Below are 22,191 nucleotides of genomic sequence, written 5' to 3'. Positions count from 1 at the left end.
AGGAAGAATCCCATCAGCATTCAGCATGCTCAAACCATTCAAGACTTTATACATCTCAATCAGATCACCTCGCAGGTGCCTAGTCTCCAGACACTGTAATTTGCAAAACTTAAGCCTTTCTTCGTAAGAGCGACCCTTTTGTTAAATTCATTAATCTTGTTGCCTTTCTCTGCACTCGTTCCAACGGCTCTACATCCTTCTTAAAATGAGGACTCCAGACCTGTATACCGTACTCAAGGTGTGGCCTGACCATTGCCTTCTACAAAGGGATAATCACCTCCTTATACCAGCTAGAAAAATTCCTGTATATCATTGACAAGGCACCATGAGCTACTCTTGCAGACCGTCTGCACTACTCAGAAAACTTCATATCTGTCTGCACAATTACCCCCAGGTCCTTTTCACTCTCTACCACTGTCAGTGCAGTAACCACACGGTTGATATGTTACACCGGGATTACTGCTTCCCTCATGCAGTACTTTACATTTGTCAATGTTACACTTCAGTTGCCACCTCTCGGCCCATCTGCTCAACTTTTCTAGATCCTGTTGCAGCAGAGTACTGTCATTAGTGTCATTAACGACCCTGCTCACTTTCATATCATATGCACTCTTGGACATTAAGCATGATATACCATCATCAATATCATTGATGAATACAGAAATCAACAATGGACCCAACACTTGAACTCTGGAGGACTCCACTAATAACATTAGTCCACGAAGAGCAGTGTCCATTGATTACCATTCTGTTTTCTCCCATTCAACCAACTCTTTATGCATAGCACCAATTTGCCTCCAATGCCACACTGCTCCAATTTGTGCAACAGTCTTCCATGTGCAACAGTATCAAAAGCCTTTCTAAGATCCAAATATACGACATCAAAATTATTCTTTGCACCCAGTTCCTTTGTGACTACGTCATAGTATCCAATCAAATTGGTCAGGCAAGACTTCCCCTTAACAAACGTATGCTGTGTCTGAGCTATAACTAAAGTAGTAGTGGCATGTGATGCAAGAAAGCAGGCATATGAGCTTATGCAGCATCAGCCAAAAAAAAAAAAAAAAAAATTACAAAACAATCCCCTCAATATCTGTCCAGTTCCTCCTTAAATTTATTTAATGTATCAACTTCCACAACAACAGATGGAAGTTTGTTCCAGCAATTAACCACTCGCTGGCTAAAGGCAAATTTCCACACATCTATTCTACATCTTAAGTGTAGTACCACACAGTTGGTACTTTTCTCTCGGGTTACTTCTACCCATATGCAGTACTTTGCATTTGTCAAGGTTAAACTTCAGTTGCCACTTCTTAGTCCATTTGCCCAAATTATCTAGATTCTGTTGCAGCAGCACGTTGCCATTACTGTCATTAACAACCCTGCCAAACTTTGTATCATCAGCAAACTTCAACACTAAGCCTGATATACCTTCATCAATATCACTGATAAATATACAAAACAACAGTGGACCCAACACTGAACCCTGTGGAACTCCACTAATAACATTAGTACACGAAGAGCAGCACAAATTACCACCCTCTGTCTTCTCCCACTCAACCATCCTTTTATCCATTGTAGCAACTTACCCTTAATACCATTCAGCTCCAATTTGTACAGTAGACTTCCATGTGCAGCAGAGTCAAAAGCTTTCCTGAAATCCAAGTATATGATATCAATATTATATTTGCATCCAGTTCCTTTGTAACCACATCATAATAACCAATCAAATTTGTCAAACAAGACTTTCCTTTAACAAACCCATGCTGAGTCTGAATTATTGCTGCAGTCTTGTATAGATGATCCTGCAATGCATCTTTAACTAGTGACTCCATTATTTTACCCGGAACAGAAGTTAAACTAACTGGTCTGTAATTACTCGTGTCACCCTTCGATCCCCCTTTGTGAATTGGGGATACATTTGCACATCTCCAGTCCATGTGGACCTCGACTGAGTCCAAGGATGCTCTCAGAATTATGGCTAAGGGTTTGCTTAGTTGCTTTGCCACCTCCTTTAATATAACTGGATAGATCCCATCCACCCCACGTGCCTTTCTTATGTTTAACTTCAACAATTTCTCCTCCACTTTGTTCTCAGTTATTACAAAATCATTAAGCACCCTGTTACAATTTGATAACCTTGTGGCATTTTCAAACCTTAATAATTCATGTGTGAATGTAGATGCAAAATATTCATTCAGTTTGTTTGCTATCTCAGCAGGATCATCAACAGTCGAACCATCCATATCAAGTGGACCAATCAGATTCATCCCCTTCCTTTTAGAGTTTATATACATCAAGAACTCCTTACTGTTTTTTTTTAGCATCCTTTGCCAAAGATTTCTTGTAATCTGCCTCTGCCTGCCTAATCTCCTTTGTGACTTGATTACACACTAGCTTATATATATATATCATAGGCTTCTGTGTCACCTGTTAATTTATATGTATCCCATGCATTTTTCTTCTCTGCCACATGTCTAATTAGTTCATCTGACATCCGTTTAGGCCTAAACCTTGAACAATATTTCTTAGTTGGTATAAAAATCCTAGTAACTTCCAAGATTAATTCTTTGAATGCTTCCCACTTAGAATTTGCTGTTGGTAAGATCATCAGTCGGTCCCACTGTACAGAATTTAAAAACTGTCTGAGGCCACTACAGTCACCTTTACAGAAGCAAAAACCCCTTCCTTTTCCCCTGATGGTAATTATATCTTTAAGTAAATCCCATATCAGTATACTGTGATCATTGCCACCTAATGGTTCCTTTATCTGCAAATTCTTAATACACGAATGATCACTGCTGATAACCAGATCAAGAGTATTACCCTCTCTGGTTGCCTCTAGAACATGTTGAAGCAAAAACAATCATCCAATAAATCCACAAAATTCTTACTAGTGTGCGAGTGACCAACCCATAAATTCCAGTCTATATCTGGGAAGTTAAAATTCCCCATTATAAGACATTCTGATTTACTAGCCCACTATTTCTCTGTACAATTGTTCATTGTACTTATTCGAGTTATTAGGCCTATAACATAACACACTCCTACTCTTATATTTGCTTTCGTAGTGCTTATGTCACACCAAACTGACTCAACAGTGCACTGTTCATCTATATCAACTGGATGCACTTCTTTTGATTTTATGTTTTTATTAATTAATAGCATAACACCTCCTCCCTTCCTATCCTGTCTATCCTTTTGTACACATTGTACTCCCCAAATTCCAGTTCTGCATTCCTTATATCTGTGTGATACCATGTCTCTGCTATCCCAACAATATCTGCCTTTGATGTCTTGACCAACACTTCAAATTCATCAAATTTATTTACTATACTTCTAGCATTGTTATACATGCAAGTATACATGTACCTATTCTTAGTTACCCTGACATCCCATATACCCACCTGTTTCACGATGACTGCCATCAGTCCCTGAAACCCCAACACCCCTCGCTCCACGCCACTGCTTATTCTAATAGAAGTAGTGCAAGTCTTGTCTAGACTTGCACTACTTCTACAAGTCTTGTCAGTGCCTCCATTAATTTCCCTGGAACAGAAGTTAAACTAACAGGTCTGTAATTACCTGTGTCTCCCTTTGATCCTGCTTTGTGGATTGGGGTCACATTTGCAAATCTCCAGTCCATGGGTACCTCCCCTGAGTCCAAAGAACCTCTCATAATTATGGCTAACGGTTTGCTTACTTCCTTTGCTGCCTCCTTTAATATAACTGGATAGATTCCATCCACCTGAGGTGCCTTTCTTATGTTTATCTTCAACAATTTCTCCTCCACTTTGCTCTCAGTTATTAATAGATTAGCTAGCTTACTGCCAGAGTTTAATACACCTCTGGTACTCCCTCCCTCAATAACTCCTCATATGTCAATGTAGACACAAAATATTCATTTAGTTTGTTAGCTATCTGAGCAGGATCATCAACATTTGAACCATCGATATCAAGTGGAACAATTAGATTCATCCCCTTCTTTCTACAGTTTACATAAGTAAAGAACTCTTTGCATCCTTTGCCAAAGATTTCTCGTAATCTGCCTAACCTCCTTTGTGAATTGGTTACAGACCAGCTTATATCCATCATAGGCTTCTGTGTCACCTGTTAATTTATATGTATCCCATGCATTTTTCTTCTCTGCCACATGTCTAATTAGTTCATCTGACATCCGTTTAGGCCTAAACCTTGAACAATATTTCTTAGTTGGTATAAAAATCCTAGTAACTTCCAAGATTAATTCTTTGAATGCTTCTCATTTTGAATTTGCTGTTCGTAACATCATCAGTTGATCCCATCATATAGAAATTAAATACTGTCTCAGACCACCATAGTCACTTTTACGAAAGCAAACACCCTTCCATTTACCCCTGATGATAGTGTCAGGATTGGTTGACCAAAAATTCTCTGTGATTGCAGAGCTAGACTTAGGTATGCCAATAGCCACTTTTATTTGAATTGAACCTGAAACCTCTCAGTGTTAGCAACCCAGAATAGTCAGTTCAAAGTTCGTTATGAACAGCATTTTCATACTGATCAACATTATGAATAGCATAATCACATGATGACTGCAAGTTTATTTCATTACTCTTCTAAAATGGAAAATTTAATGAAATGAAGACTATCAAAAACCTGTATTCTAACATTTGCTATTCTAAAATTATTCCAAAAATCTTATGCAACTATTATACTTTAAATTATAATATGTAAAACTGATTAACTTTCAGGACAAGTCAAACATGCTGAATTATTTTAAAAACATGTAAATTAAACAAAAACATTTTGTAGTTGCATATTATAAGAAGTGAAGGTGTAGCATTTTCTATGCATTTACAAGCTATAGTGCTTTTTATCTGTAAAAACTGTAATATTTTCATTTAAGTTAAGCTTTCAGAATAATTTTACTAACATTAAAGAGTCCACGATTTAAATGAAAAAACAGAAAGGAAAAAAAAAAAAAAAAAAAAAAAAAAGACTCCAGAACAGTCATTCATTCTCTTTTTAGAAAAAACTAACATTTTCACAATGAATATTTATATACTGAATAATCATTAGTTTATTAATATCTGTGCCCTCCTCACTTTTCCCACAAGTTATCATTATTTAAAATGCCATACCATGATGAATTTCATAAGTCCCACCAGGTTTGAAGACCATGAAAGTTGGAAATTTGTGCACATGAAGAAAGTTACAGGTGATAACATGTTGTTGGCAATCTACTTTTCCTAAATTAACATCTGGCAATAAGGCCTTAAGCCGCTTCATTTCTCGTTCCAAATTTTCATTTTCTTCTCCTTTACTATGAGAGGCAAAATGAACTAACCAAGGTTTATGTCTCATTCCTTGTAAGTCTTCCCAAATTTTCTATGAAAATATTAAGATATAAAATAGTCAATAATAATAATATTCACTTTATTCACAAATGCTGGTTACATAAATAATTATGTAAAATATAATTAAAACAGTACGTGTTAATTCCAGAGATTATATGAGACTGGAAGGTTTTACAATTTAAGATTTGAAACTAAATCTAAAATTTGCAAAATGCAACTTGTGAAATGAATACTTAAGAAAAACTTCATAATATGAGAGTAACAGCTTTTTTAAAAGTATGGAAACTGACAACTGAAGCAAGTCAGTAGTAAACTGAATAATTTTACTAGATCAAAATGTGTATACATTACTTCCATTCAATTTCAATCATGGAGAGTTTCTGATCTCAGCAAAGAGTAAGTGTCAAGTATTTGGCACTAAGGCTTGGGTTAATGTTCAACTTAAGAGAACAAATCCTATAGGTTCTGCCTAAGTTGCACATATTTTAAATTGTATAACATCACTTGAATATATGATTCCACTATACATTTAAAATCTGAGACACCACAAGGAGAGCTGTTTCAAAGCTTAATGGCTTCTCACCAGTTGGCAACTGGTCTCTATCAGTGAACATTTGCCAAAATGTGAATAATGTATTTTGTTCAGGTAAATAGTGACGTACCTTACAGAAGTAAAACTTCCATTTTTAATATATAACTGTTATATTTACCTTTTATCCCTAGAATTTAAAAAGATATCAGGCAGAACCATATATTATGGTAGTTGTAAATTCTATATAGTAATTTGCTTATGCCCTCTGTCAGGAATGTCCTTTGAACTTGAATAACTCTTCGACCTGATTCCTTTTTTCAACAGGTTTATTTAATGGTAAAATGAACTGATTCCTTTTGCAAAAAGTTTCATTTAGGAGTAAAATTGAGGGGGGGGGAATCCAATTTGCAGTAAATTTTCAACAAAATTTTCAGACCAATTTTCAAAATTTCTGTATTTTTTTAAGCAACAGTTCTAACGAAATATTTGTCATGGGTACACTAGAATAACTGTAATTTTGTCTGGGCAATAATTGTAATTCTTTTAAATGACAATACAGTCGCACACATAAAATAATTAATCTAATTGCATTTTTTGTCTTTTTTTTTTTTTTTTAATATTTTATTACCCGAGTCCATCCCACTGACACCTTACCTAGCAGTGAAGGAAGCTGAGAAAAAGGTTTGTAATTACTTTGACATTAATCTTTACTTCTTCTCTGAAAGAGTTTTAGTGACATATTCATCATGGGTACGGTGCCATTTCTTAACTGGTATTAATTATCCATATTACTTGAACTGACCCAGAAGCCCAAATCTTTTTCTTTATATATATATTAAAATACAGTTTAATATTATGATACATTCTTTATAACTATTTAAGCAAGTTTTCCCCCCATGATATTTGTCTTCTGTTTATTTTAATGCCTATTTCAGAATAGATACATTCACTGCTTTGTGTATCTGTATTCGCTTTTCTTTTATCACAGGAAAAGGTTTTGATATATCATCATTTTTAAATTGTTTGAATTTATATCCCACTGAACACTTTAGCTGATAGTGAAGGGAGCCAAGGGAGAGGTTTTTGTAATTACTTTGATATTAACCTTTACTTCATCTCCAGTCCGTGGGAGGTTCCCACGGACTGGAGATGTGCAAATGTATCCCCAATTCACAAAGGGGGATCGAAGGGTGACACGAGTAATTACAGACCAGTTAGTTTAACTTCTGTTCCGGGTAAAATAATGGAGTCGCTGGTTAAAGATGCATTGCAGGATCATCTATACAAGACTGCAGCAATAATTCAGACTCAGCATGGGTTTGTTAAAGGAAAGTCTTGTTTGACAAATTTGATTGGTTATTATGATGTGGTTACAAAGGAACTGGATGCAAAAAATAATTTTGATATCATATATTTGGATTTCAGGAAAGCTTTTGACACTGTTGCGCATGGAAGACTATTGTACAAATTGGAGCAGGATGGTATTAAGGGTAAGTTGCTACAATGGATAAAAGGAGGGTTAAGTGCGAGAAGACAGAGGGTGGTAATCAATGGGTGCTGCTCTTCTTGGACTAATGTTATTAGTGGAGTCCCACAGGGTTCGGTGTTAGGTCCACTGTTGTTTTTTATATTTATCAATGATATTGATGAAGGTATATCAGGCTTAATGTCGAAGTTTACAGATAATACAAAGGTTGGCAGGGTTGTTAATGACAGTAATGGCAGTGTGCTACTGCAACAGGATCTGGATAATTTGGGCAGATGGGCTAAGAAGTGGCAACTGAAGTTTAACCTTGACAAATGCAAAGTACTGCATATGGGTAGAAGTAACCCCAGAGAAATGTACCAACTGTGTGGTACTACACTTAACGTGGTAGAAAATGAAAAAGACCTGGGAGTAATTGTGCAGTCAGATATGAAGTTTTCTGAGCAATGCAGACAGGCTGCCAGGGCAGGTCATGGGGTTTTGTCAATGATATATAGGAATTTTGCTAGCAGGGAAAAGGAGGTGATTATCCCTCTGTATAAGGCAATGGTCAGGCCACGCCTTGAGTACTGCGTACAGGTCTGGAGGCCTCATTTTAGGAAGGATGTAGATTTACTTGAGCGTGTACAGAGAAGGGCAACAAGATCGGTGAGGGGAATGAAGGGATCCTCTTACCAAGAGAGGCTTAAGTTATGCAAATTGCAGTGGCTGGAGACTAGGCACCTGCACGGTGATCTGATTGAGGTATATAAGGCCTTGAATGGGTTGAGCAAGCTGAATTCTGATGGGATTCTTCCACTTGTTAAGATTACGAACCTAAGGGGGCATAAATTCAAATTAAGAAAAGACATGTAGAATAGATGTGTGGAAATTTGCCTTTAGCCAGCGGGTGGTTAATTGCTGGAACAAACTTCCATCTGTTGTTGTGGAAGTTGATAGGTTGAATAAATTTAAGGAGGAACTGGACAGGCATTTGGAGGGAATGGTGTGATTTTTTTTTTTTTTTTTTTTTTTTGGCTGATGCTGCATAAGCTCATACATTTGCTTTCTTGCATCACATGCCACTACTACTACTACTACTTCTTCTATGAAGCAGTTTTGGCAAAATATTCACCACAGATATTCCAGTTTTTTACTAGAATTAATTTGGGCCACAATTTGTGCAAAAAATCAGTAATCATGATAAATGACAGTATCAGTACATTAGAAAGCACCATAATACTATTCCAATATGGCCATTTAAATTTTTAAATTAACTACTACTAACATGGATTTCCATTAAGGATAGTACTACTAACTTCATGGCAATTTAGTATGGTTTTCAGCACTTTCCACCTTTTTGGAGAAGTCTAGGTTTGATTCCTGTTTGTGACTGCAAGAAATCTTTAAGGCCTCTTCAAAACCCTGCAAGTTATTCCAGATTTTCCCCATTTGCACAATGTCCAAAATAGCCTATAAATGCATAATCGTACAGAGTCAAAAGACATGGTGCCCATACTGGAACTAGTCACCTAATATGAAGGGAGGGGAAACTATGGAAAGAAGTTAAAATTACACTCCTTGCCCACATCTGCAGTATGTGGTAAACCATGAACCAAGCAAAAAAAAAATAATAAAAAATATATGTTTTTAAATTTCGACAGAAATTTCAATCACTTACGGAATGTAATTCCCAAAGCCTTGGTTGGAATTTTACCAGTTGGCAAGTCCAAATGTTTGGTATCAACTACTGAAGAGCACTTACAGTTTTCGTAGCTTTTAAGTATATCTGGTCTAGATAATTCAATTTTGTATAATATCATATGATCAGAGGATAAAGAAGGAGAATCTCTCTCTCTCTCTCTCTCTCTCTCTCTCTCACTGTCCATTAAAATTTTGGCATTTATTTACACATTTCAGAGTAACAATTTGATTCTATTCATAAAATCTAAGATTTATATGTTTGGGTAGAAAACAATTAATAACATTAGTAAAAATTTAAAGATGATGAATGGTTGGTACAGACATCATAATTATTACCTTTGAAATAGTAAATGAAGGTAATCTGAATTAACGAAAACAAATTCCAGGTTATGTGAAGATTGCTGAACAGAAAACATGAAAGGGAAGATTTTACTTGTTTTTGTAGCAAAGTGGGCAAGACCATTTCTTTACAAAGTATAGTGAAAAGTCTGCTATTTAAGTTTCTACTTTTAATAAAGTTGATAATATTTACTGCATCTTTCAAAACTTCATGCAAATTAGCTTGCATTTCCTTCACTACTAATGCTTCCCTATGTATAATTCAATGATTAAAAAACTATATTTGGAGCAATTTCCTTTACTTTGCCTTTAAACCTTTATTTTCTCCTGTTGATGCAGCCACACCATCAGTACAAATCACAACGCAGTTGTTCCATGTTAGATTATTTGTTTGAAAGAAAAAATTTATAACCTCAAATATTCTCGCCTGTCGTTCTTCCTTCCAAAGTTTTCAAAACAGAAAATCCTCCAAAATATCTCCCTCATAGCAGTATCTGACATATACAATTAGTTGAGCAAGGTTTAAAATATCTGTGGATTCATGTAACTGTATTGCAAAAATTGGACTTTCAATCGATTTAATAAATTGAACTTTATGTTGTCCGTGATAACTGCAATATACACCACAAGACTGTCTTCAGATAGAGGAATGGTTTTTAAACTGTTGCTGTACTTTTCTCCATGCATAATTGAAATCATTTTTACTGCAGCAGGCAGAACGAGAGATTCAGCAATAGTGTGTGATTTCAAATTTTTTCTTATTAAATACAAAACTTCCAATTTCCTTGTATGGCGTCGGCATGGCTTTTGAAAAAGGATTCAGTTTTTTTTTTTATTAGCTCTGGATGTTTTGTATGTAAGTGCCTTTTTAATTTAACAGGTTTCAATCTTTCGTTAGCCAGTTTTTCGTAACATATTATGTACACAGGACATTGGCTCATCGTCAATAACAACACTGTAGGTGAAGAGAGAGAGAGAGAGAAAATCTTTATTGTACAGTAAAGATACAGATACAATAATGTGCCCGCCACAGCCAGGAGGCCAGGGGCTTGACATTGATATAGGGTAATATAAAAATATGTACAGTATAAAAATTCGTGCAGTATAAAAGATTACATAACAATTAAAAACGTAGCATTAGCCATTCAATAGATATGAATATGTACATAGTTGTGAGGCAGACAGTACACCAAGGTATGTGCACGTTCATATGTACAAAGCATATATTTAAGCATATTCACACAAGTCAGAATATTTCACAGTGCCAAATTGATGTTCGGTATTGCATTTTCTTGTGAAACAGTTCGTCGATTTGCCTGCGACGTGCCGTTATGCGCCTCATAGGAGATAGCAGATGGAGATATCAGTATGAGTCGACATCAGGGGCCAAACAAAAGGGGAACAAGTTCGGCCAACGAGCGCCTGTAATTGCGATCAGAAGCGAATTTCTGCAGGTCAACTCCGATCATTAGCAGGGCTTGTACTGTAGGAAGTACTTGTCCAGGTAGGAATCTGTCACTGATCTTCAGCCTGTTCCATTGTAGCTGAAGAAGAGGGGCGGCTCGTAAGGAAGGAAGTGGAACATGCCACTGGCATATATCCCAGAAGTCAGGGGAGTTGATTTTGCCAACCAGCATTTTGACTGTGGTCACAGTTCTCCTCATGCTGATTATTTGAGGCAGCCGCGGGATTTGGAGTTGGTCGGCCATGCTGGTGGTCCTCTGCTGAGGGGGGGGGGTCGATGTTTGTGGGTTGCCCACTTCAATATCCAGTATTCACTGGCGAAGATGGGCTTCATGAGAGAAGGTACTGCGGATGCCCATATTTCAGAGGCATACAGAAAGGTAGGATACACAATGGTTTCCAGATATCTGATTGTGGTTCTTGCGTCTGTGTTATGAAGAAGATGTTGACGGGCAATCCAGCGCATTCGGTTGATCTTGCGTAGAACACATTCGATGTGACAGTTGAGCCTAAGGTTTGGGTCGAAGGTTACACCGAGATCTTTGTGTTTAGTAACACTTGGAATAACTGCACCCTTCAGTGAGGGTTGTATGGATGTGGGACACTTCTTCAGAGAAAAAACCATAATAACGGATTTTTGGGGGTTCAGTTTGAGACCGAAATGGTTGAGATGGCTAGAGAAAGCTGTGATCTTATTACAGATTTCCGATGTGATCACTCCCCTGTCGGCTGATGGTGGTATTTCTGTTAGGAACTTTATATCGTCGGCGTAGGTAATGACATCATCTCTGTTACACACAAACGGAATAAGGAGGGCGGTAAAAAGTAACCCCGATAAAACGCCACCTTGCGGCACACCAGCATTGATGGATCGGGTGTAGCAGAGGTTACGATGAGTGAGGTACACTGTTCTATTCCGGAGGAGCGAGTGCAGAAAAGCGAAAACGTCACCTTTGATCCGAAAGAAATTGGTTAGGAGATTCAGAAGGGCTGAGATGTTGAGGCTATCAAAAGCAGCTTCAATATCGACATAAACAACCGCCATCTCTGATTTGGCCTCAAATGCATTTAAAATTTCCGTTTGGACTGCCAGAAGGTTGGAGACAGTTGATCTATTAGGGAGAACATAATGGAGTTGTTTTGATGATTGTGGAAGAAGATGGCGTGTTATATGCGGAAGAAGGACTTTTTCCAGTAGCTTTAGGAGCGTGGATGCAGTGGAAATCGGTCTATAGTGCTTTGGCTGGCTTGGTAGTTGAACTTTAGGTAGTGGGGCAAGACTGTATTTGCTCCAGGATGCAGGAAACACTATGAGAGAGGATGGAGTTGAACAAGTAGAGCAGAGGATCAAGGATATATGGACTGAGGCACTTTACGATGAAATGCGGGACTTTATCGATGCCAGCGGTGCATGACGGATGCAGCGAGTTGATGGCTTGACGAAGCTGCTGTCGATCGATTTGAATGGAAAACAGCTCATCATCTGGACTAGAAATGGGGTCTGGTTGGTAATCATATGGTTGTGTGATGTTGTCTTGGAATCTGGCTATATAGTTGATCCATTCAACTGGATTGAAATTGGAATCTGGTTCAGAGTTACGGGTATATGGCACTTTGCCTTTGGATAAGGTCTTGTCAGTATATTCTTTAATGGCTTGCGATTTCAGTCTGTTAAACAGTGCTCTAGCTTTGGAGTACTGAGTTCGGTTATATGCTGTACCAGACTGTTTCCATTGTTTATGGAGGGACTGTTTGCACTTGAAATTGTAATTTAGCTCCGAAGACCACCAAGCATTAGTTCTAGCGGAGATACTGACCTGTTTAGCTGCTGAGAACATAGTAACAGTGAGCAACCATCTAGTTAATATGTCTAGAGCCGGTTCCGGATCTCCTGATTCGAGAACTTCCCAGGGAATTAATCTTGTTGCATAAAGGCATCTGTTCGGTTGTAGGAAGGTGGGAGAGATGATGATCTTCCTTTTGACGTAGTGGGAGACATTAAAGTTGGGCGTTGGGAGCTGCAATAGGACTACGATGGGTTCATGATTGGATTCAAAGTGAGTTTCGGGTTTAATGTCGACGCTACAGGAACCAGACGATAATATGAGATCCAGGCGATGAAGACCTCTAGTTGGGCCTTCATTTATGATCCTGAGGCCACTAGGTGCAATCTTAGCCATAAGTGACTCATGAAGATGTTGGAGATTTGGTGGTAAGTTAAAATCTCCACAGATGAGGTGGATAGCAGATGTGTGAAGCGTATTTATTAGCCAGGATGCAATATCATTGATTGTCTGAGCATCGGGGGTTGGGGGTGTATATATTGCACCAAGATCTAATAAGCAAGAGTTGATCTTGACCGTTACTATCAATGCTTCGAATAGATTGGATTTGCTGGAGACTACATGTACGAACTCAAGTCTACTGGCATTTATGATAACAGCAACGCCCCCACCACAGGTATGAGAGCGGGAGGTGAAGAAAGATTTGTAACCAGCAGCTTGGGCGGAGGCAATTGATTCTTGTTGTGGTTCCAGCCAGGTTTCAGACATGCAGATGACATCAGCCATTTGGGACAGAAGCATCTGCTCAAGTGTCTCGAGCTTATTCCGAATACTACGAACATTTTGATAAAAAATCTTGAGTGTAAGGTGACACGAGACCTTCACGAGTGCTGATTCGAGGACATTATTTATTTTCTTTGTTGGCTTTTTAGCACAGTTGGTTACAATAGTTGGTATAAGCTGAGGGTGGATTTCATTGTAGCTGTGGTATTGCAGAGATTGATCAGAGGTTTTGTCATCGGGGTATGTATAGGGCTCATCATCGTGTGACCCTGATTCCTGGTTTTGGGGCTTCTGAGAATTCCTCTGGATATTTTCTATTCTTTTTCATTCCTTTTGATTCGGAATATGATGGCTCTCTACCAGAAATTGATGGTTGCACTATACTTGAAATAACGTTAGTGTCCAAATTTTCACATGATATATTTCTTACCTTATTAGCTTCTGAAGTACCTGTGGCAACATTATTGTCGTCACTCCTCGGCCATTTTGTTCTGATTACCCAGTTGTCCATGGTAATATATTTTTTTTCTTCTTAAAAACAATGATAATAACATTGAAACATGCAATATAAAAAGTGGCAGAAGAATGAAAAACACATCCAAGTTGATATGAAAGCACAGAATTACGAAGTAGAATAATAAGGCATGCACAGAACACACTTGCTATATATATTTACTGCTACCACATATTCGCACCTCTGGCCTTTAGGCAATTTGAGAATTTGTGCTGTAGGATAGGAAGCATGAATTAAGAGCTAAAGGGATTATCATAAAGGGATTAATTGAGTAGTACTTCTCAGTACTACTAAGTTGCTCAATAGTACTGAGAAGTATTAATACATATTGAAAAGTTGCACTAGTTGGCCACTTTTTGTATATCCATAGTCAGTGAGCAAATTAAGGCATATTCCCAATGGCAAGGTAGTAGTAGTAGTAGTAGCAGCAGTGGCATTTGATGCAAGAAATAAACACTTTTATTTTGTATTCACTGCAGTGTAATTCTTTTTTGCAATCATTTAAGTGTTTTAAAACTTAAGTGAAACTAGAAAATAAGTATTTTATCTGCACGATGCATGCCACTATCACTATATGCTCAAACCATTGTGTTGAAATCGAACTGGCTTCAAACTAAAACTGTTATTTATCATTTACAAAATAATTATGTCTTTATTAATTCTATTAAATTATGCAACAAATGTGGAGTCAATCAAATCAAGGTGAAATGAAAATATTAAAAATTATATTAAAAATAATTTCTATCATAATTTTAAATTAATGTTTGGGGAAAAATGGGTGCAAAAAATTAATATAAATAATTTTAATGAAATGAAGATTTTTTATTTAATAAACTAGATAAAATTTACTTGTGAAACCTAATATTTTATGGAACAATAAATACAATAGTTTGGACCACACAATTATCTGAAACAAAAAAGGGGCAGAAATACGAATTAAAATGAAGTGAATGGAAAGGTTATGCACTTTCATCCAATGTACAAAATTACAGCACTTTTTTTTTTAATTTTAAACAATACAATCAAAATTATTGATATTATTTCCCATTTATCATTACCAAGTTAGTAATTTTTACTTGATGACTAATTTTTTAAAAAAATATAATGAATGAAAAAAAAAAATCGTTAAGATAAGCACTGTCAGTCAATAGAAGGGTAACATACATTAATAAACAGATAGTATGAATCAGAGCTGTACTACTCAATATGTTCTACATAGATAATAATATTAGTAAAATAATAAGATGAGTTTACCTCAATATAGTGCGTAGAACACTTCCTTATGATACTCTCCTAAGGAAGTGTTCTATGCACTATATTGAGGTAAACTCCTCTTATTATTTTACTAATATTAATAAACAGAGAAAAGATATAAAGATAGATAGATATATATATATATATATATATATATATATATATACTATCATTAAATATTGACAAAAGTTAAATTATAATAAAATAAATAAATAAATAAATAAATAATTGAGCATTCATTAGAGGCAGCGACTTGCAATTCCTCCATATGAAGCTGAAATATATTTGAAATTAAATAAAATAAAACATAAGCCAGTAGTATGGCCAAAAACTGTAGAGCAAAAATTAATTTACTCGTAAATTAAAGCCATACTACTGGCTTATGTTTTATTTTATTTAATTTAAAAAAAAAAAAAAAAAATATATATATATATATATATATATAAAGAAAAGTAATTTAAAAAGTGTTATCAGCTAATGAAATATACTGTTATGGTATAAAGACTAGCATTCTCTGATGAAATTCTGATGAGTATTTGTTTGCCCAGCATGACTGAACTATGTCCATATGTTTTGTAAAAGAAAAATTTTTTTTTTTTTTTACAAAACAATTCTGGCAAAAAAAAAAAAAAAAAAAATTATCCATTTTCTGCTAGCAATAAATGGCTTAGTAAATAAATTTTGCAACAGAAACAAAGTTTTGAAGACTATCTAGTGAAAGTGCATCTGTGAATGAAAATGATACGAAACAATGGATTTTGCATTTGTCATCTTTAATACAACAATATGAACCAAAAGACATCTTTAATGTAGATGAAACTGGCCTTTTTTATTGTACATTACCAAGTAAATCATTAGTGTTTAAAAGGTTCTAATTCTTTGGGACAGAAAGAACAACCATTAATACTGCACTGAGACCAAGATATTTAAAAACATGAATATGGCATCCATGAATGTTGATCGGCATGCCAATAAAAGCATGGATGATAAGTGCTATTTTTTTTTTAATGTATTCATAATTTGGACAAAAAAATTAAAAAATAAAATAGGAAAATCTAACTATTATTAGTTACTGCTCCATGCCATCCCAAAAATGAAATTAAAAATGAATTTAAGTAATGTCAATTTATCGTTTCTTCCTGATAATACACAATGTTTGTCAACCACTGGACAAAGGTATCATTCAATCATTTAAACCATTCTACTGCTGAAGTATTTTAACTACATTAGTAGCATATATGGACATGGCAAAAAATGTTGAAGAATTAGTTAAAATTTCACTAGCAAATGTTGCTCAATATATAAAATTGGTATGGGACAGTTTAGTGAAAACACTATAAAAAGGTGTTTCAATAAATGTGGAATTAACTGTGATAATGACATGGAGGCTGATGTTAGAACTGAAAAAGAAAAGTGGGGGGAAAAATGTTCAACTTGGACTACAGATAAATGTAAACATCAATATGGAATTTGAAGAAGACTTAGTCGCATGTGAAAATGATGGTGAAAACTGGGAAGGATAACTTTATGATTCTACTAGGAACACTGACAACAATGACAATTTATGTGAGAACACGAATATAAATAATGAATTGGATGTTGAAGAAATTAAAATTCCAATAGAAGAAAATTTAAATACTATTTTAGGATTTAAAAATTTATCTCACAATTTAGGTAATAATAAAATGTTATAATTATTAAATGATTTTGAAACTTTATTTTAGAAAAGGAAATAATTCAACAAAAAACAAATCCAGAAAAACTGTTACCCAAATATTCCAAAAAAATTAAAAAATATATTTTATCTGTTTAGTTTTAACATTTTTTAGAATTAATGTAAAAAAATTAATTTATAGTTTCAAATAAAATGTTTTTAAAATAAGACATTTCTATTGTTCTATTAAAATTTTTGCTATATCGTAATAGCTGACTTTTTATATATTTCCGCAAGGCAACCACCTCTACAAAAGAACCAATTAAGAGTAGGAGACCGGCGGAATTACGTAACAAGTACAGGTCACTGTTGAAAAAAAGCCGTGAATTAGGGTTGAATTTGAAAGTGTCTGCAATTCTGCCCAGACACGATAGGAGGGACTATATGATGAGAGCCCTGTCGATCAATTCGGCCCTGGAAAGATTGTGCAAGGCTCAAGGGGTAGAATTTTTTTCAGCCTGGTCTGTACTTGTTAAAAGGAGAGACTGCTTCTACAGGGATGGAATACACTTAAATAGAAAGGGTGCAAGAATGTTTGCTGATGCTATCGAGGCAGTGTTAGGTGGGTCGGAAAACTGCTAGATTGGGGGGATACAAGGACTACTAAGATTAACAGTAGCCACTGGCAGAGGTGAAAGTGATTCTTGCACTGCTTCTATTAGAATGAGCCGCAGCCTGGAAAATAAGATGCAGGATATTTCAGAGACTGCTGGGAATCATTGGAGTACAAATAAACACATAGGTTTTGTTAGGGTAGCTAAGAAAAAGAACAGGTGCATGTATACTTGCGTGTACACCAATGCTAGGAGTTTAGTAAATAAATTTGATGAATGTGAGGTATTGCTCAAAACATCAAAGGCAGATATTGTGGGGATTTCAGAGACGTGGTGTCACACAGATATAAGGAATGCAGAACCGAAATTTGGTGAGTACAATGTCTACAGAAAGGATAGACAGGATAGGAAGGGAGGAGGGGTTATGCTATTAGTTAAGAAATACATAAAATCCAAGGAAGTGAAGCCAGTCGACATTGCTGAACAGTGCAGTGTCGAGTCAGTTTGGTGTGACATAAGCATTGGGAGATCAAAATTGAGAGTAGGAGTGTGCTATAGGCCTAATGACTCTGATGAGTATAATAAGAAACTGTACAGGGAAATAGAGTGGGCCAGTAAATCAGAGAGTCTTATAATGGGGGATTTTAATTTCTCAGATATTGACTGGAATTTGGGGGCTGGTCACTCACACACTAGCAAGGCTTTTGTGGATTTATTGGATGATTGTTTTCTATATCAGCATGTTCGGGAGGCAACTAGAAGGAGTAATACTCTTGATTTGATTATCAGTAGTGATTCTTCATGCATTAAGAATCTGCAGATAAATGAACCACTAGGTGGCAGTGATCACAGTGTGCTGAAGTGGGATTTACTTAAAGAGGTAACTACCATTAGGGATAAAGGGAAGGGTTATTGCTTTCGTAAAGGTGACTACGATGGACTGAGATTGAATTTAAATTCTATACAGTGGGACCAACTGATGATGTTACCAACAGCAAATTCAAAATGGGAAGCATTCAAAGATCTTGGAATGCTACTAGGCTTTACATACCAACTAAGAAATATTGTTCAAGGTTTAGGCCTAAGTGGATGTCAGATGAACTAATGAGACATGGCAGAGAAGAAAAATGCATGGGATACATACAAATTAACACGTGACACAGAAGCCTATGATAGACACAAGTTGATCTGTAACCAAGTTACAAAGGAGGTTAGGCAGGCGAAGGCAGATTACGAGAAATCTTTGGCAAGGGATGCAAAGAAAAACAGCAAAGAGTTCTTTACTTATGTAAACTCTAGAAGGAAGGGGATGAATCAGATTGGTCCACTTGATATCGATGGGTCAACTGTTGATGATCCTGCTCAGGTAGCTAACAAACTGAATGAATATTTTGCATCGACATTCACACATGAGGAGTTATTCAGCGAGGGGAATGCCAGAGGTGTATTCAACTCTGGCAGTAAGCTAGAGAATCTTGTAATAACTGAGAGTAAAGTGGAGGAGAAATTGTTGAAGATAAATACAAGAAAGGCACCTGGGGTGGATGGGATCTATCCAGTTATATTAAAGGAGGCAGCAAAGGAAGTAAGCAAACCCTTAGCCATAATTATGAGAGCTTCCTTGGACTTATGGGAAGTACCCATGGACTGGAGATGTGCAAATGTGACCCCAATTCACAAAGGAGGATCAAAGGGCAACACAAGTAATTATAGACCTGTTAGTTTAACTTCTGTTCTTGGAAAATTAATGGAGGCACTGGTTAAAGAAGCACTGCAGGATCATATAAACAAGACTCCAGTTATAGCTCAGACACAGCATGGTTTTGTTAAGGGGAAGTCTTGCATGACCAATTTTATTGGATACTATGATGAAGTCACAAAAGAACTGGATGCAGGGAATAACTTTGATATTATATACTTGGATCTTAGAAAGGCTTTTGATACTGTTGCACATGGAAGACTGCTGCACAAATTGGAGCAGTGTGGCATTGGAGGCAAATTGCTGCTATGGATAAAGGGGTGGTTGAGGGGGAGAAGACAGAGTGGTAATCAATGGACACTGCTCATCGTATACTAATGTTATTAGTGGAGTCCCTCAGGGTTCAGTATTGGGTCCATTATTGTTTTCTGTATTTATAAATGATATTGATGATGGTATATCAAGCTTAATATCCAAGTTTGCAGACGATACGAAGGTTGGCAGGGTTGTCAAGGACACTACTGACACTATGCTACTGCAACAGGATGTGGAAAGGTTGAGCAGATGGGCTGAGAGGTGGCAAATGAAGTTTAACATTGACAAATGTAAATTACTACATATGGGAAACAGCAACCCCAGAGCAATGTATCAACTCTGTGGTACTACACTGACAGTGGTAGAGAATGAAAGGGACCTGGGGGTGGTTGTGCAGGCAGATATGAAGTTTTCTGAGCAGTGCAGACGGGCTGCAAGAGTAGCTCATGGTGTATTGTCGATGATATATAGGAATTTTTCTAGCAGGGATAAGGAGGTGATTATTCCTTTTTATAAGGCAATGGTCAGGCCACACCTACAGTACTGTATACAGGTCTGGAGGCCTCATTTCAAGAAGGATGTAGAGATGCTGGAACGAGTACAGAGAAGGGCAACAAGATTAGTGAATGGAACAAAGGGGTGCTCTTACGAAGAAAGGCTTAAGTTTTGCAAATTACAGTGTCTGGGGATTAGGCACCAGTGAGGTGATCTGATAGAGGTGTATAAAGCCTTGAATGGTTTGAGCATGCTCAATGCTGATGGGATTCTTCCTCTTGCTCAGAATAATCAACTGAGAGGTCATAAATTCAAATTGAGAAAAGACAGATGTAGGATAGGCGTGAGGAAATTTGCCTTTAGCCAGCGGGTGGTTGGTTGGTGGAATAGACTTCCATCCCTTGTCGTGGAAGTTGATAGTCTAAATAAGTTTAAGGCTCAGCTGGACAGGTATTTCGAACGAACAGAGGGGTGAAGTGGAAGTGGTTATTTTTTATTTATTTTTTTATTTTATTTATTTTTTTTTTGGCTGATGCTGCATAAGCTTGCTTTCTTGTATCAAATGCCTCTACTAATGCTAATGTGGAACTGAAGGTTTCACTGTATGTTTTCCTGTGATACTGTGAAAAGCATATCACTTCTTGCCATATTTCTATAATCTCGTATTTCTAAATTAGTGACAAGAAGGGACCAGGAAGCATCCTGTCAACAAATGTGATTCTCTAGCAGAACTAATTTAGGCTTTTGCCTGATGTTTTTCTGACGGATATGCCATGTCTTTACTGACCAAAGAGAGGATAGAGCCATTAATGAAGCTATAGTTTAAAGAAGGAAATTAAAGGTTTTACATAAATTAATTTGCAGAGTATGAGAAAATTTAAATAAGCAGTCATTTGAGTCTTAGATATAGTGAAACCACATCCAAACCTCAAACGGATCCATTTTATCTTCCTATTACCTACATAAAACTCCTTTATATTGCATTTTCTAATAATACTTGAATGTCACTAACAATTTGGCAAAGCTGAAAGAGGGATGATGCATTTTTACTGTCCCCCCTCCAGTAGCATAGTAATGCCTTGGCATTGGGGCAGGTGCCAAGGGTGCTACTGACAGGCGACATCAGTAACGTGCCAGGTTATTTTGAAACCCGAAGCTAGCTGACGAAATGGTGCCCCTATATGATGTCACATCGGGATGAGAGTGGAGGGTGGGGTTAAAATTAATTTGACAAATGGTGATTTCAGAGGCGATTCAAGCCTGCACGAATCCATAAATCTGAGTACATACTGTATAGCAGCATAAATCCATAGATCTATTTGCCATCCAGAATGTAACTTTGAAGATACCAATCAGGCGAAAGCTTCATCAGCAAATGCTCGAATGCATAGCAAATTGCAATTCATGCATTGTGTATATTCTACGATACTGATTAAGTTAGAAGTTATAAGTTAAGGAAAAGCTAATTCAAGATGGCCTATTAATTGAAAATACAGTAAACCCCCGCTATTCGCGGGGGTTACGTTCCTGAGAAATGCCGCGAATACCGAAAACGCGAATACTGAGTTATGGCTCCCATAGTAATAAAGGAGTTCCGTTCCAAAGTATGAAATATATAAGAAAAACTAGTCTAAAATTTTGTCTATGTATGTATTATATGTACCTTCATAATATGACTATGCACATAGTGAAATGCAAGCATATGGCATCGAAATGAAAATAAGAAACAATTTAATATTAAATGTAATATTTATTAGAAATTTCGAACAAATCTTTCAAACCAGCGCCTTTGTAGGAAAAAAAAAAAAAAAAAAAAACTTATCCCGCCAGTGCTACCACCAGTTTCGCTAAAGTGTTGATAAAGGAGTTTTGCCTTTTCACGAATGATGAGTGAACTTAACGGAATTTTATTTTTTGGGTTCGGTCTTCTATCCACAGATTTAAAGCCTTTCCCATTTTTTCTAATTTAACATCACGAGTTACAGAGCAAATTTTTGAAGCAACTAGCGCGTTTTCACGGACACTACGGTGGATTTTTTGATTGATCGTACCGTTGACTCATTGATTTTAGAATGTTTTGCCACTGAGGAGACACTTTCACCTTTAGAAATTTTGTCTATTAACTCAATTTTATTCGCTAATGTCATCAACTTCTTTGATATTTTCAGATTTCTCTTGTTATTCGTAGCCATATTTTTGTACGGGTTAGAAAGAACTTGTCCACAATAAAGTCACT

At 36.5% G+C, this 22,191-nt stretch overlaps 1 protein-coding gene across 2 annotated transcripts in view; it reads right to left on the bottom strand.

Annotated features, from left to right (window-relative positions):
• The window catches only part of LOC150091755 (endoplasmic reticulum disulfide reductase DNAJC10-like), a 156,357-nt gene that overhangs the window by 60,180 nt on the left and 73,986 nt on the right, over window positions 1-22,191 (bottom strand). For both annotated transcript variants that reach the window (XM_090385579.1, XM_090385580.1), the window contains exon 10: window positions 5,124-5,370. In XM_090385579.1, coding sequence (XP_090241705.1) covers window positions 5,124-5,370 — 247 coding nt within the window. The remainder of the gene's footprint in view (window positions 1-5,123; window positions 5,371-22,191) is intronic.

This window comes from Mastigoproctus giganteus, chromosome 1, assembly GCF_048544385.1.
Source record: "Mastigoproctus giganteus isolate SK-2022 chromosome 1, ASM4854438v1, whole genome shotgun sequence".
In the NCBI taxonomy this organism is placed as follows: Eukaryota; Metazoa; Arthropoda; class Arachnida; order Uropygi; family Thelyphonidae; genus Mastigoproctus; species Mastigoproctus giganteus.
The sequence above is the reverse complement of the archived record's forward strand: the minus strand, read 5'-3'. Positions and strand labels throughout refer to the sequence as shown.